Source organism: Pieris napi, chromosome 20 (assembly GCF_905475465.1).
Source record: "Pieris napi chromosome 20, ilPieNapi1.2, whole genome shotgun sequence".
NCBI classification, from domain to species: domain Eukaryota; kingdom Metazoa; phylum Arthropoda; class Insecta; order Lepidoptera; family Pieridae; genus Pieris; species Pieris napi.
In genome coordinates, this window is record NC_062253.1 from 10403114 (window position 1) to 10419646 (window position 16533).

General features: G+C 31.9%; 1 protein-coding gene and 1 long non-coding RNA gene across 4 annotated transcripts in view; one reads left to right on the top strand and one right to left on the bottom strand.

Moving 5' to 3' along the window:
* Positions 1-1689: 1689 nt before the first annotated feature.
* Positions 1690-16533, top strand: part of LOC125059993 — a 66483-nt gene continuing 51639 nt past the window's right edge. Inside the window, exon 1 of one of the 3 annotated variants that reach the window (XM_047664720.1) lies at positions 1690-1840. In XM_047664720.1, coding sequence (XP_047520676.1) covers positions 1737-1840 — 104 coding nt within the window. In that variant the 5' untranslated portion in view covers positions 1690-1736. The remainder of the gene's footprint in view (positions 1841-16533) is intronic. The other 2 variants (XM_047664722.1, XM_047664723.1) reach the window with 2 other exon arrangements.
* LOC125059996 lies at positions 8968-13461 on the bottom strand. Its single transcript, XR_007118763.1, has 4 exons — positions 13367-13461; positions 12922-13193; positions 12447-12582; positions 8968-9380 (listed from the first exon to the last, which is right to left on the bottom strand). It is a non-coding gene; the product is annotated as an uncharacterized LOC125059996 (long non-coding RNA).

Consider the following 16533-nt stretch of genomic DNA (forward strand, 5'->3'; position numbering starts at 1 on the left):
GAAAAAACTAAAAACTTCATGGAAACCTAATCTATAAGCGATTCCCTTTAAGCTAATAAAAATGTATGTATATCGAACGGCTTGCAACAAAATACTTTTTGAATGAAAATTAATACAGTGAAACCTGGATAAGTAAGAAACCTTTATAACTTAGAATTGCAACGAGGTCCCGGCACTTTTTCATCGAATTACCTTTCTTAATGGGACTTTTGGTATTTGGTAAAATGAGATTTCATTCTAGGATTTTTTCGTTGATTACCTTAATAATTTGGACTCTGTAGCTCAATTCTCTGTATATGTTAAATAATTTATCAGGTTGGGACAGGTTTCGTGTGTTTTGATTTCCCAACAATAAAAAAAAAGGTTTCGTGTGTTTACAAAGATTTTAATTTCTTTTGCCGTGCTTTGTTTGTCAGTACTGTCTCAGGTGAACAAAATGTCCAAACGTAAATATAACACATCTATATCAGATTATGATTGTGGAAAGTCGGTATACAACTATAATTTTATACGTTTTTCTAATTAGAAAACTGGATAAATGAAACCTCTTTAAATGATACAAAATGCTTGGTCCCTTGAGACTATTAACCAGGTCTAATTAAGGTTATTTTTGTATGTGTTTGTATCTAATCAAAGTCTCAAATTATGTTTTGATATAACATCTTAAATGAACCCAATGTTCATGAAAAGTTTTAAGTTTATGCGTTACCTTGAACCGTGAAAAACATTTGCTCGAAAATAGCATAATATATCATACAATATGTAAGAAAATAATATCACTAACCATTATACTGTTATTGTACGACTATTCTAGGTAAGCTATTGTTTTTATGAAAAATACATAATCTTAAAACCAATAATACTATTATATTTTTCGACCTGACGTAACCTAACTGATTTCTCCGAAAATCTAAAGTTGGGTTTGACTTCCGGAGAAGTGAGATACCGGATATTACGGAATGCTACAAAAAAAAGTGCGTGCTTACAAAGTACACATGTCAGAAGTGAAACTTCTTTGTAAATTAATTATTACTAAGGTAAAAGCCCCAATAGATGATCATGTACCAGTATATGATCACTCCATGTATTTGTATATCTATATTCACACTGTTTACACACTGTATACGTGCTAATGATGATAAATAAATAAAAAATCTGCGTTTACTGCACAAGACGTTATTCGACAGAATTGCCATCTAAAGTTCTAATGTGTAACTATTAAACGAATACATCAACTAATAGCGTGTACTTTTTTCGCGATCTCCCTTAGTCTCTCTCTCAATCTTTCTTACTATAGCTCTCTCCCACCTCTCGCTCCATGGCACTGTGCGTGCTGCGAAGTTCGCTATATCTCACTCTCTTTTGTGGATCTTTCTCACTGGCTTGCTCCCTTCTCTCGCTCCATGGCTCGTTCGCCCTTTCTCACACTATCTCAATCGGTCCCAAACGCGCTCTACCTTTTCTTCGACAAAAACGCTGCACATCTTCGTGACGCTATTATTATTATCATGGCGTTTCATCCGTAAAAAAATTACCGTCATGCGCCTCAAGAGGTTTCACTTCAAAAATAATTTTACTGTCTGATACAAGATCTAGAAGGACGTAATTGAATTTTTTACTTGGCTGAACTTAGAATTCCATACGTGTTTACTTTGGTACTGTAAATATATTAAGAATCTTCTGTTACAGGTACATAATGATCTGAAGTCTATAGAGGAACCGGGTGAAAAGAGACAATGCCAGACACACTGTCCCTCTCTACGGGAGTCAGCTTGGGACTGCTGGCTGGGATAGTGTCGGGAGTATGTTACCTCTTCGCTAATGGACTGACGAAGTCGAAGTAAGTTTAATATTATTAGCACCTATTTAATACCCTACTTCTATTATAAACGCAGAAGTTGACAATACATCTCAAGAAGAATTGTATAGTCCTTTTCATGAAAGAAGTCCCCCAGACGCGGCGCTGCAATCGCATAACGTAATGTTGCCATTTATGAGTAAAAAATTTACCTATTTTATTTACATTTAGCAGATGTAATTTATCAAATAATATTGTTTTCAGCATACTTCGATGAAACAATATTTCTGTTATGTAAAAAGTACATTTGTATTTACTTATATTAGCGGTGTTCTACCTACTTACAGGGAAAAGATGAGAAAATAGCGTAAAGAAAAGCAATACAATTTTTTATTCAGAGTTTTATTGCATAATTGTTGGGTTACAATTTTTTTCGAAGTACACGCCGCTATTATACCTTCGTTTGTAATTCTTGTTACCTGCAATTAAATTATGTACAATTAAAAATTATAGTAACTTTAAGTTTATAATGCTTATGTAATATGTAATATGTTTTAATTTCAGTTACCTAGTCTCATCGCGTTATGTATTTATTCAATTTTGTCGCAAAAACGAATTTATATCATAAAAGTCCCATCAATACAGCAAAAAATTATTAAATGGCAACTCTAAAAAGTACCTGTTATGGCGCCAACTCTCTTCCGAACATAGTTTAGTGGTATTAAAACACCTTGATTCTTATGTTCCGCTTCACAGAACTCTTTCACCTTTAATTTCATTTCTCGAGCCGAACTTTTTACAACTTTTGGCATTGTAATCAATCTTTAAAATGCACTAAGCTAGTTAAAAATTCACAAAAATCTACCACAACAAACGAACTTGATAACATCGACGAATGACAACATTGCCGACCTGTCAAATTTAGTTCCAAAAATCACCGCGGGACTTCTTTCATGAAAAGCACTATACTAGAAAACCTGTATCTTAAATGTACATATTTAAAACCGCGCCATCTAGTGTAAGTCCCGTTAAACATTTTACACTTTTCGTGGTTTTACGTTTGCCATCACTCTATAAAGATGGCGTTAGCGACTCTTGTATTACTAAATATATAATAATTATATTATGATATACGTATAGATTATATTATTTTAGTAAAGATTTACATCTTTATAATACATGAGCAATTGAACCTATATATAACTCAAAAATAACATCAAAGCCCGTTATTATGGGGTAGATACATTTCTGTGTTTCATTGATTAATATATAAAGAGTTTAAAGAACATTTATCAGTGGACTATTAAATTATGAACCACAGCTGCCTAAAGGTATACCTATCGCTTAGGGTGGCAGGTTAGGATTTAGAGTTTTTGAGAGCCTTTCGTATGTCTAATCTAATACGATTGAATTACCTTACCATAGTTTTGCCGGGATCGAACTGACTGCCTGAGCTTTGAGGGTTATAAAAACAGCAAATCGTAATCTTTTTCTACAATCTTATTTCTAATAATATGTTCATATTCATACTCCTAGTATATGGCTTTTCAAAAATAACTTTTTACAACAAAATACGTGTGATACCCATACCCATCTTTGTTTATACCAATGATCTGAGCTTTTTGGAATTCGACCTCGCCTCCGTATAATTGGATAGCTATCTATCTATTGTGACGTTATTTCCGCCTTACATAAAGAGCTGCGTATTCTGTGTCACTTTGACCCGTGTTGCTATTCCTATTGTCCAAAAACTATACACACGTTACAGCCTATTTTAATAACTTTACTAGAAATGGATTCAGTTATTATATTAAAGTAAACGTTTATACACAAACAATTGTTAAGGAAGTCATAGTAGTTGACTTGTGTCACAAGATGATGCACTAGAAGAACCCTTAAGTACGTGGTTGCATTACTGCTTAACCCACATTCATCGGAAATATTCGCTATAAACGTAAAACATTTCATGTAGTCCTTATTTTAATTTTTGCAGACGAGAAACAAGCCAAGTTGAAATTTATTGGTTTTATCTCGTACGTACATAAAAATGTGAAGTACTAATAAATTAACATTAAAAATAAACATTAATAAAATTAATTGGCAAGCCGGTTAATATACAGCTTTTCCTTGGAAATAGGCCTCCCATAAGAGCTTCCACTCTTCTCTGTGTCTAGCTTTACGTAGCCACATAGGGCCAGCTGCTCTTCGCATCATCTTCCCATCTTTTTATTTGTCTTCCTCGTTTTCTTTTGTCATAGCTAGGAATTCATTTCGCTTTTTTCGTTCATTTAGTGTCCTGTTCATTTCCAATTGAATCTTTTTACTAGAAGTAACAACATTTCTAAACTTTGTCATGTCCTTTATTTCATCTAGTTGTACTCTATCTTTCAATTTTAGACCTAAAACACTCCTCTTGATACTATTCTGACAAACACTTAGTTTGTTTTTCTTGTTTATTAGTGAGTACGGTAATATCAAAGACTTTTCTCTTGTGAAACATTTTCAAGTTTCTGTTTTTCATTACTTCTTATCTTTCATTATCTTTGATTAAACAGACTTTTAATTAAAATGTAAGAAGTGCCTTCATTGGTTAATATTGAAATATGTGGGCTAAGGAAAATAAAAACTTCCTAATATTTTTTGCATTTTACAAAATATAGTTTTTTGTCGCGAATTTCAAAAATTCTTAAACTTGTCTAATTTAATAAAATATTAATTAAACAGATATTCTAAAGAAATATGTTGTTTGTTTGCCAAATAATGCATCTGCCACGGGAAATCATCGAAACTGCTGTTTCCAGATATATATGAGAATGTTTTTAAAGTTCTCCAAAACAACGATATCTCAATTGGAATCGATTAACCAACTGGCAACTGGACATGGCGGTTTGAAACCAGGTGCGCCTTCGCCCCATCAAATGATAAGCCTTAATGGATATATCACCTTGGATGGGGTTAAACAATTACAAATGCACTGCGCATAGTTCCGGGCCCGACATCCGCGCCTGCGCACTCAGTTGTCACTCACTGCCAAAACTTAGCGGAAGTTTGATGTCGTAACTTTCATAATTCTAAAATCGAATCGTAAAATCTAAAAAAAGTGTATTTGTGATTACACCGTGTAATTGTGGCCGTGTTTGTGAATTTTTACATTTATTTGGATTTCAAAAGGTTGGTTGTGTTTTTAATGACTAGTACATATATGTAAGTTTAGTGTGATTGGATTACATTATACCATAGAAATGTTTATATTAGAAACATATTTTTCTTTACTTTTTATCCAAAACAAAGTACATATTTTACCTATAATTAGATGTAATGAATGAGAAAAGCGTGACGAATGGAAGGCCGGCGATTACAAAATTGATGAAAACAATTTGTTGTTGCCACTAACTGCACAGTTTAACCTGATTTTCGTAAATAATTGTATGACGAATTGTCATCTGTTTATACAAAATTGTTTTTTAAATACACAGTATTGTAACTGAATAAATAAATAAAATTATTGCCTTAATTAAAAAGGACCTCCATTTTGTATAGAATAAATTTCTTGTTTTATAAAATTAAATATTACCAAAATCGAAATTCTTACTTCAATTTTTTATATGAAAAAGATTCTACAGGTAACAATAGATTCTAATTACTCATGAGCTTTATTTATTTCAAAGTATATAAAGATCGAGGTCATTAATCAATCAGTATTGATTTTATTGATAAGAATAATAGATAACGTTATTTATCAGATTATAATTAATTAAACTACACGTTTTGTGTCGAAATCAAAAGTTAAACAACAGTCAAACGCAGGGCAAACCTTTTGGATCTTGGCTACAGTTATGGATGCTTATTTAGCATCTGCATAAGCAACTAGGTGGTCCTTCTGTATCTGACGCACGCTGGTTTTTGGTTCTTAGATCCAGAACTAGTCTAACAACCGCATGTTTGATGTTATCCTTCACTCTAGTACAAATATTGGTTCCGTTGTCAGACCGTGCATAGTTTTCAAACGGGTCGTCCCCAAAGATTCTCTCACCTAGCCACTAACACTACCCGTGTTGTTTAACTTTTATTTATTTAAAGGATATTACGTCAAACATCTAAAGCGTTGATAGGAGTGCTGTTATCCGCACTAATTATTTCGCTGCTTTCATAAGAATCCGAATTATTTTGTCAACGCACACGTAATTTTGACTCATCGTTACGCTTTAGTGGTTTAACCGTTGCCGTAACTGCCTTTTACTAAACTATCTTTTTATTTTATGATCTAAACAATACGTGCATATCATATTACATTCACATTTCAATGTACTTTAATGAATAAAACTATATTTGTTCATATAGAAAGACAATTACGCCTCGATATTTGGCTTATTCTTCTGACATTTAGATGAGTTTGAGTTGTAAATTCTGCTACAATATTGTATATATGTCGCAGCGAACTAGCTTATAAGCCGTTCAATTAACAGCCTAGCCTTTTAACTAAACAGCGCCATTTAAATAGCAGCTTGAAAGATATTCTGCCTGAGCGTTTGTAACAACATTTAATGAACTGGCTGGCTAATGCTTAGGCCATTCGTAGGATAGAGTGACCATGTGGCAGAAATAAAAAAGACGAAACATAAAAAATAAGTAAACGTTATCGATCCATGTCATTTGCCTAGCTGTTTGATCAACTGGCTGAACATCTTTCAGGCCGCTAGTGAAACGACGCTGTTTAGTTAAAGGGCTAGGCTGTTAATTTAACGGCTTATTAATCTAGTTTGCTGCGACATATACAATACTATAAGAACAACCTACTTGACTTTCCCTGGCCTAGTAGATCTGAAATTACAAAGTTTACTTTTGAACACGTTCGTCATAATGCAAAAAACGAGGCGTATAGAGATCTTATAAGAAATCTAGGTTTACTGTTGTAATTTGAATTCTGATTACCTCAAATTTAAAAGCATTATTTATTTCATGGATTTTATATTTTCTTAGTAAGACGTATTCACTTAAATAGAAATTTGATATTTACAGACAACAATCTAAAAGAGAAACAGAACCCACATTTGATACAAGAATACCACATGAACAGGAAATATTATAATTAGATGAAATCCAGATAAAAAACTATAAGTGCAATTCCGAGCAATATTTAAAATAAATGTAAAAACTCAACAGAAATTTAGTATCTCAGTAAAAGGTGTCTGACCTAAGCAATTAGTCGAACTTAACTAATTAAATTAACGAAAGTAAAAGCTAGATATGTCTAGAAATGCTCATTAGTTCCATCATCTGTAATATTTGATAAGAAACTTTCATTATTCGTATTTATTATTTTTAAAATAATATTAATTTGTGTAACATTCGGAAACAATGCCGTCGAAGACCGAGGTTTTTAATTATCTTCAAGGTCTCATCATCAGCCTTCTGAGATAACGAATTATTTATAATGTAGATACCATCTGTATACACTATGTTAAATTAATATTAAGCCTACATAGGTTTCTAAACTGTCAAAGTATCGTATTACCTCAAATTTCTTCTAAAATGTACCTACCGTATACAATGGAATTATATTATGTATTTTTAATCGCCAAGTCATACAAATTGTTTGAACAAGAGCAAATCAATCCCAAGGTTTAGGATCATTTAAATAGTCGTCAAATTATAGTCGACGGCTCATTGGTCTAGTGGTTAGTACCCCTGACTACGAATCCATGGGTGTTGGGTTCGATCCCCGGCTGAGACCAACATCGATGTGATAAGCATTTGGTGTTGTGCTTAGGTCTTGGGTGTTTAAATATGTATTTATATGTCTATCTATCTATAATATGTATGTATATCCGTTGCCTAGTACCCATAACACAAGCTTCACCAGCTTAGCATGGGACTAGGTCAATTGGTGTAAATTGTCCAATCATAAAAATAAAAAAAATAAAAAAAATTTTTATTGAAATCTTTATAGATTATTTTACGTTTAACGAAAGTTTTGAATTTATTCAGTGATAATTCTCTAATTTCGCTTGGGAGTTTGTTGTAAAACGAATACAATTTCCATATAAGGAGTGGTTTATCTTCTGGAGCCTGCCTATTTCAGTATACATAAGAATAACTTTCACACCTATTATATTTTAGCTATATTCAGCTTATAGTACAGTACAAACTAGAACGAAAATATCCAAACGCATTTCTTTCTTTCTTCTCTTATATGGGATAAATACCCCATCTGTATCAGTACTTTTATATAATTTAAGTATAAGATTAATTATGTTGAAAATTATTGTGCGGTGAATGAACTGTGACACAATAGATTAGCTTCTAGTCACTATTATTATTCCCGGTGCGTTACTTCCTGTATCCGGTCTAAGACTCGAGGGTATACGGGCTGATATACGCAATATGAAATTACTAAGAAGTTGCTTGGTGGTATCGGGTCGAAGCGCAATATTATATTTTTTTTAATTGAGGACTATCCTCTCAGACGAATGCCTTTACTAGTCCATGACATTTGTACGGTAGAAGCACACAGCTTAAAGTCGTTTGTAAAGACGTCGTCGCAAAGACGATAATTGCGTATTAATTGTGTAGTGTGCTAGTGTACCTATTATATAATATAACTAGCGGACCCGGATCCTGCATGATATTTCAATCGATTAGGATATTAAACAAAGTATGCAAGTACCGACTGCAGCGCCATCTGCCGGACTGATTTGTTGGCTAAACCATCCAGGGCTACACCCAAAAGCATACAAAAAAAATCTAATCGGTCGAGCCGTTTAAGAGGAGTTCAGTGACATAAACACGTACAGTACAAGGCTTATGCCTTAACCTAAGCACCAGCCAATTTCTTTAAGTAACATTTAATTTTACTACTATTAAAGACATCTATCTATTGACCATTGAGAAAAGTTAAAATAACAATGAGAAAACCCTATTAAGCACATTTCAAAATTTGGAAATGATTCACTTACTAAAAATATAATTTGATAAAAAACTGGCAGAACTTAAATTTAAAGAGTATTCCTGTAAAAAAAATATTAGCAATATATCACAACAGCACTAGAAAATAATTGGCAGGCGTAAAAAAATTATAACAGCGTATTTGAATATTATAATTAACATATAAAGCATTCATCAACTAACAATACTTTTTTATCTTTTTATTGTTCTCAAAGTCATATTATTATAAATATTAATAAGTATATATAAACAAACAATGCCGCTCAGCTATGAAGTTTAATGTTTGTTTTAAGGAAGGCAATGACAGAGTGATTTTTAAGAGTTTTAGATTGAATTAAGATTCATTCATTGGATTTAGTTGCCGATAACCCATAATCACCACTTTGGGGTTTTCGGAAGACGTTTAAAATTTGTTTCAGTTATACATAACCGTGAAAAATCTTGAAAGAATTGGTTATTTCTTCTTAGCTCCAACTTTCAACATTGGTGTAGTCTTCCCTGAAGGAGTCGGCGCCGGTGGAGGAGATCTATTAGGACTCTCGCCCGACATCAAATTCGTCACCTTACTCTTTAAGTCTTCGTAACGGGCATTCTCGCGGTTTAATTGTGGTAGAACCGATATCTTTTTGTCAAATTCCTAAAAATATTAAACAAAAATTACACATAAGATAAAGAATCAACTATTGGTTAACGTAAATGAGGCTTGGGTATAAACTACTAAAATTTGATTTAGCGTTTCTCATTTTTTATCAATTTCTCATAATAGAAAAGGTTTATGAAAATCTTGAATATTTATTGAGCTAGAAAGATGTTGCCGAAAACTTTCTATGTATGCAATTTACTAAATTGCAGCGCACAACACACTAGATGGCTAAATTAAAAAGTTCACATTTAAATCTGTAAGATAAATTATTTTCAAAATCATACAAAACTATTCAGTGTTTGTAACCTTCTACATTGGACTAAGCTAAAGAGTCCTACATGTTTTTTAAGTGTGCTGTTGTTACTTAATTGTTAAGTGGCAATAGTGTTTTTAAGTAATATTTTTCTATATATTTAGAGGTGTAATTTATTGTATTTCTATACACAATGTCTAAGCCTATGTATATCTTTTCAAATTATACATCATCTTCCACCTATGAATTTCTTAGTAGCTAAACGAGTGACAAACAATTTTCAAGGGCCTTACAATATAATACTCGTAGTCGCTACCTTGATTCTACATTCTACAAAGGTCTTCAAACTACAACTACATGACTTGAATATAATCGACGCATTATGTGACGTTTCCTTAGTGAAACAATAAAAGTGCAAGATAAATAGACCTCTTCTTAGAACCACAATAAATTAAGAGTCTCTTTTGCTTGTGTTTTGTCGTTAACACCTGAGTTATAAAAAATGATTTGTAAGGTTTCATAATGAACAGTTATTGTAATAAAATATTTCTAAGCCAATTTCTTTCTTTGTGTGCTTGAAACAAAATTCATATTGTTTCTAAGTAAGACAATGTTAAGCCAATACTGCATCCATCTCACTTATGAAATATAATGTAACAGATTAATATCTGTCTATTTAATAGTAGAATTATGAGTGTATCCGGGATAACTCTCAGTATCTTCTTGCCCGCTCTACGCCAATGACTTACGAACTAGTAAATGTAAATTTAAAATCAATTTAACATATTTTCTGTTGACGTTCATAAGTGTAATTGGTTACCTATATGATTAAAGTTATTTTAGTTTGAGTTATACATATATGAAACATCTCAATGGAAACGCAGACTAACCTTGTCAATTCCAAATTCTGATAAATAATTATCGAGTAATAAACAGCTCTTCCAAATATGGAATCTAATTAGGAATTTCCGTTAAAGCATTAATTGTTCGATATTAAACTATTTCATAAAACCAGTATAGGATTGTTATATTGGAATTTGTTTCGTGATCGTACGATTATACGTGTTTCCGCCATAACTATTTCTAAAAGTATTGCCACAGCCCTTTGTTTTGACCTCGCGTTTCATTATTTTTTTATTCTTTATATGTGATCAGTACATCTGTTTGTATATCTAAGGATACTTACTGCTAGATCATATTGGATTTGACTTGCTAAGTGTGCCTCCAGTATGTCAAAAACGTATTCGTTTTTATATTTTTAGCAATAATTACGTACGTATGGTTAACTTGGTCGCAGCATAATGTTAGCCTTCCTCGATAAATATTTGGCACGAAATAATTATTTTAATTCGAATCAGTAGTTGCTGAGATTTACACTATTAAACAAAACTCTTTTACTTATAATAATATAAAAAAAATCTTAATTTACTTTCTGAATAAATACAAAGAAATAATTTCCGCGATATCATCGAAAAAAGAAAATTTTATTACACGATCCGAAAATTGCAGTTAACAAGGCATGTTATCGTTATAGCTACGTTATAACATGCACTTTTTTGTATCTAGTTTTACCTAACACACAAATCCGGTAAATAATTACTTCCAATAATTTATGTTCGCATAACACGCTCAATGCTGTTTTTATCTAGTTCTCAAGAATGATTAAAACATCGTTAAAGATTCTTTTGTTTCACCGTTTCTTTCGAAAAGCATGGGTCATATCTATCTTATTGTTCAAATTCATAGGATTAATGAAAACCCGTTAATTTTTTAGGCATCGCCTGTAAATTTTCAGGAACTTATAAATCATCGTGTCACTGTGTTTGTTACCAAACTAATACACAAAACGACTTCACCGATTTTTAAGATTTTTTGTGTATATTCTGTACGTATGTGAATAATAAACTATGGTGACCACGACAGAAATTATTTTCCATTTTTATAATTGTTTTATTAGCGAGTCTATTATACTTTTATGTTTAAATTTTATCAATTAAGATCGCTACCGATTGAGTCGATTTGTATTGTTTGACAAAGCAACGCACATCAAGTGTATAATGAAATAGGTTAAAACAATGTTTATTGATTTACGTATAAATTATTCATCATTCAAAACAAATTGTAAATAGCAATGAAGAAATACAGCGTGGTTTGTGATGAAAACCACAATTATTTTGGGTCAAAGACAGACCACTATAATATTTTACAAATAATGTTAAATGAAGAATTAAGCAAAAGTGCAGACGAAGATTCTATGTTTTTTTTAAATTTATAGCCAGGGTTAACATTATGTTTGCAATAAATAATTTCTTGTGGATTATTCATTAATTTTGTACAAGTAGTAGTAAGTATTATTTAGTTTTATATTTTATTTTTTTTATATATAAACCCAAGAAAAATCTGTATAAACTAAACGGTAGATTAATATTTAATAAAGTACCGAAGAATATACAGCAGCACAAACTACGCACTCATAACATATTATGACGAAAAATATGGCTCGCTGATCCAATTACCATACTAAAGACAAAATATGACAGACTTCATGTATGTATATATGTATGACCACTAGCGCTTTAACCTTCTAGGCTGCAATTAATTGAGTTTTAAAAAAAAACAAGTAAGTTAAGTAATAGCCTTCTGTTCTGACACACTTCCGTACTTCCGTACTTCGCTGGGAACGAACCTGAGGTCGTAGGTTCATTCCCAGCGCGTTCCGCCTTTGCCTCAAGGATGAGAGACGCACGCTTAAACTACTAGTCCAACACTGCTCATCGTAGGCATAGTAAAAAATACTTTATGCTAACCATTTTCAATACAATGAGGTAATATGTCTTTTTATGCTCGAACTGATCAGTGGCATATGCATAGGTCGGCATATTGAATAGTCCTTTTAATGCACCAGATTCATCACATAAATCAAACTGTGTGAATATACCAAACCTGAAAAAGGAGAGGATATATTCTTTTCAAACATATCTACTAAATACAGTATCTTTATTAGATATATCTTGACATCTGAAGTGCGATAAAAATCTTTTATATTATAAACAGCATTTAATTGTAACTGAAATACTTGGAATTTTTTAACTGGATTCATTTTTCTCTTATTTTAAGTCCAACGTGCGTTTTTTTTCTTATTTATTATTTTAATAATATAAATTAAATGCATTGCATGACCGACATAGCTTCTAAAAATGTTTTTCTGTGAAAGTTAATATACGATACAAAACTTGTATACCAATACAAACTATAGCTTGTGTTTATAGTGTTAATACAAACCTGCATTTCTTTCGTATATACTCCAACATAATTCTGACAGGACAAATAGGATTAACCAGTAACGTTTTTTCAGTGGAAAGATCTGTTTCTGACGCTCTTCGAACGGATAATTCCGGCGAATCCTTGTATGTTATAAAAATAAACATTATTGTTATTATCTGTCAAATGTATATGACAATAAATAACTAAACTTTTTGGACGTTAAAATGTTGGTATCAAACGTAGAATGTTAATAGCATCTTACGTATTAATACTTTTTGGTATGTCGATTTCTGAAACAGATAAGCATTCTCTGTAATGTCGACCGTACTATGAAATCTAGAACTTCACCTAATGAAAGGATGTTAATTTTTTTGAGTTTATTTAGGATTGTATCAAGTTTCCTTGAAGCAGTTATAACTGTAAAAAAGCATCCAAATTGTTCAAAACATTTAAAGAAACTTACTTATATACCGAGGGATCCAACACGGCTGTGGGCGCCTGCATTTTGCTTCAAGATGTATTCAAAAAATTGGTACGCCATGGCTATCAAACTATTTCTAACTAAGTGATTGAATTAAAGGCAAGGTGCCTTTTAAGCGTTGACAATAATTATAAATAACTTAACTTATTATTATGATATTATGTTAATGTTCTTATTTTATGACATTATGATAATTAATATGACATTTGCATGCTTTTTTTTATATCGTTAATTGTGCGGATTTTAGTAATTTATCGATCTGATATTTCCCCAGCAATCTTTTATTTAGTCACAGTAAACATCGTTACAAAAACTTTTGTTTATAGTCTATACATATTTTATCTAGATATTATAATTTAAAATAATATTTATCATTGTACAAATCTAATGTTTTGAAAGAGCAAGACTTAAAAAAATTATTATTTTTTGTGAATCTGTGGCACAAAGCAAACTGACATTTTGTGTACTGTCATCGTTGAACAGGAAACCGACAGAAAATACGTTACCAGTGGCAGGAAGTAGAACAACGTATTTTAAAGCTTACAAATTATTTCCGTAATTCATTAAGGAACCAAAAACTTAAAAGGACACATTTAACTTATAATTTAAAGCGTCTCTCACTAAATACTGTTTCGTATAAATACATATTTATATTTTAGTTATTACAAATTTTTATGACACTTAGTTTATTTTGTAAATAAATTAAATTGTGGTTGATGCAACATAGTCAGAACTTATCAGTAACGATAGGCAATATTTCAAAATTAATTAACATTTTGACATAGATAGGTTATCATAAAATAAACATTTAAATAGAGATAATGTACTGGTACTAATCAGAAGGGATCAATAAATAAATAATATTTATGTAATTTTATAGTTACGAAAAGATACTTAACTACGGTCACGATACAGTAATCTATTAGTAGAATGCATAAAACAAGACATACATCATCATATTAAAGTCTAACACAAAATAACTTTATTCATATAGGTAAACATACATATGAACGTCAACAGAAGAGATGTTAAATTAATTCTAAATTTACATTTACTACCAGTTCCCAAATTCAGGGCGTAGAGCGGGCGCTATTGAGTATTTGAATACAGACTGAAAAATAATTTAGCTTATTTTTAATAATAATATCGGTGCCATCTAATATGAATGAAAATTGCATCTAAAACAATATCGCATTAAAGGTCATCGGCCAACGCGCAGCCTTGACCGGGTTGCATTCACCATTTCCCAACGAGCTTCTAACTAAAGCGTACACATTTCATAACACGCAGCAGCGCGGCGGACGTACGCGAGTGCTACACAAATAAACAAGAGATTTATTAAATAAAATTAGATATACATAAAGAATTAAGATATACGAGTCAGTCATATACGATGAATGAATTGTAATAAGTGAAACATTTTCTATGTGATTTGATAGTGAAAATGACAAGTAGGTGAAATGTCATTGTCGGGTGTAAGCAGTGTGATGGCGTCGGGTGTGGCGGCCTGGCCCCCTCCGGGGCCGATACCCAATGCCTTCCAACCACATCACCAAGGCTCGAACTTCGCGATATTTGTGATATTGTTCGCACTATGCATGATGGAGGTTGTGGTACTGAAAATAATGACTGAGGACCACAGTCGTGAACAATCGACAAGTGTGACATCGATGTGGTTCGATATGGACGATGAATAACTGTGATAATTCGTGTGAATATATTCGTAATTAAAATTATATATTTAAAACGTTTTGTTTTCTTACGTATAATTATAATATTAAATAATCTAAAGAACGTTTAATTCAAAGTGACTCTAAAATAAAGATAATTATTTAATTGTATATCAATAAAATCGAATGGAATATTATAGTAGTTTTCCAGTTTACGAGTGCGTACATTTTTTTTAAATTTATTTACTCTTTTGCGACAATTTTTAGTTTTTGGTTCAATTCTGACTATGCTGTCATGAAAAGAGACAAATCAGCCCTGCAATTCTGTAACTCACTTTTCGAACTCACACAGCGGTTTTCGCATCGGCGGTGGCTCTCAAATCAGTCGTGAAGCAGTCATTTTATGATTTCTAATAAACAATAAACTACAAGCTCCCACCTTTTCAGATTGCCAAATCATAAAATGACTGCTTCACGACTGATTTGAGAGCGACCGCCGATGCGAAAACCGCTGTGTGAGTTCGAAAAGTGAGTTACAGAATCGCAGGGCAGTGCCTTAGCTAAGACGGTGCAATTATTGATATGTTTTTTTATGAATAACGAGGTTTGTCCTTAGGTTAGGTTTTGAAAGAGTAAGACTCAAAATCTTAGTTATTTTCTAGAATAAAAATGATACTACTGGTTTATAAATTCATCCATTAAATAAATAATTAAAATAACAATTAAATATACAGAATTTACAATTTTCTAAACCTACATAGTAATAATAAAAATAATTAAAAATTAATAAAAAGCAAATTAAACAACTTTAAAAGGTTGTCCCAGTGGCAGTGTACCTTTAACGCCGGCAGCATTTCCTCGCTGTATTGCGATACTTATTCGTTGAGCGAGAAAAGCACCAGCTCTGGGGTCTCCGGTTCCATCTACCAGGTGCACAATTAAATCTTTAATTAGCGTCTGTGCTGTGCCACAGCCCAAGAGTACTTCAAATGAAACAAAATCGAAGTTGGAGGAAAGAGTTATATTTGCTTGTCTAAGGGAGGTGAGAATAAAGAAATATGTTAAAAAAACATTTTCAACCAGACAACTTCAACGTTTCGAACAAAGAGTGTATAATTTGTAGGGTTGCTATGTCAAAAGTTAACTTATACAGAACAAATTGATGAAAATAAATGCTTTGTGTTTGTCTAATATACTATTGTGTTATTCCTCAATTTTGACGTCGCATACAGAAGTTAAGAAGATGGAAAATAATATGTACCTGAGTTACGTTGTTATATGTTCCAAATAAATTCATATAATTTTCACATATAATCGTCTACAACTATTATTTAAAGTCATCTAAGGTCTTCCTTAGCTCATCATAGGTAGTTTTAATTAATTCAATTCCAACATATTATCATAACAAATTATGTGTTTTATTATAATACGGTAATTTATTAAAGGAACTAAGTTCTTGTTTACTTAGACATTGTACCG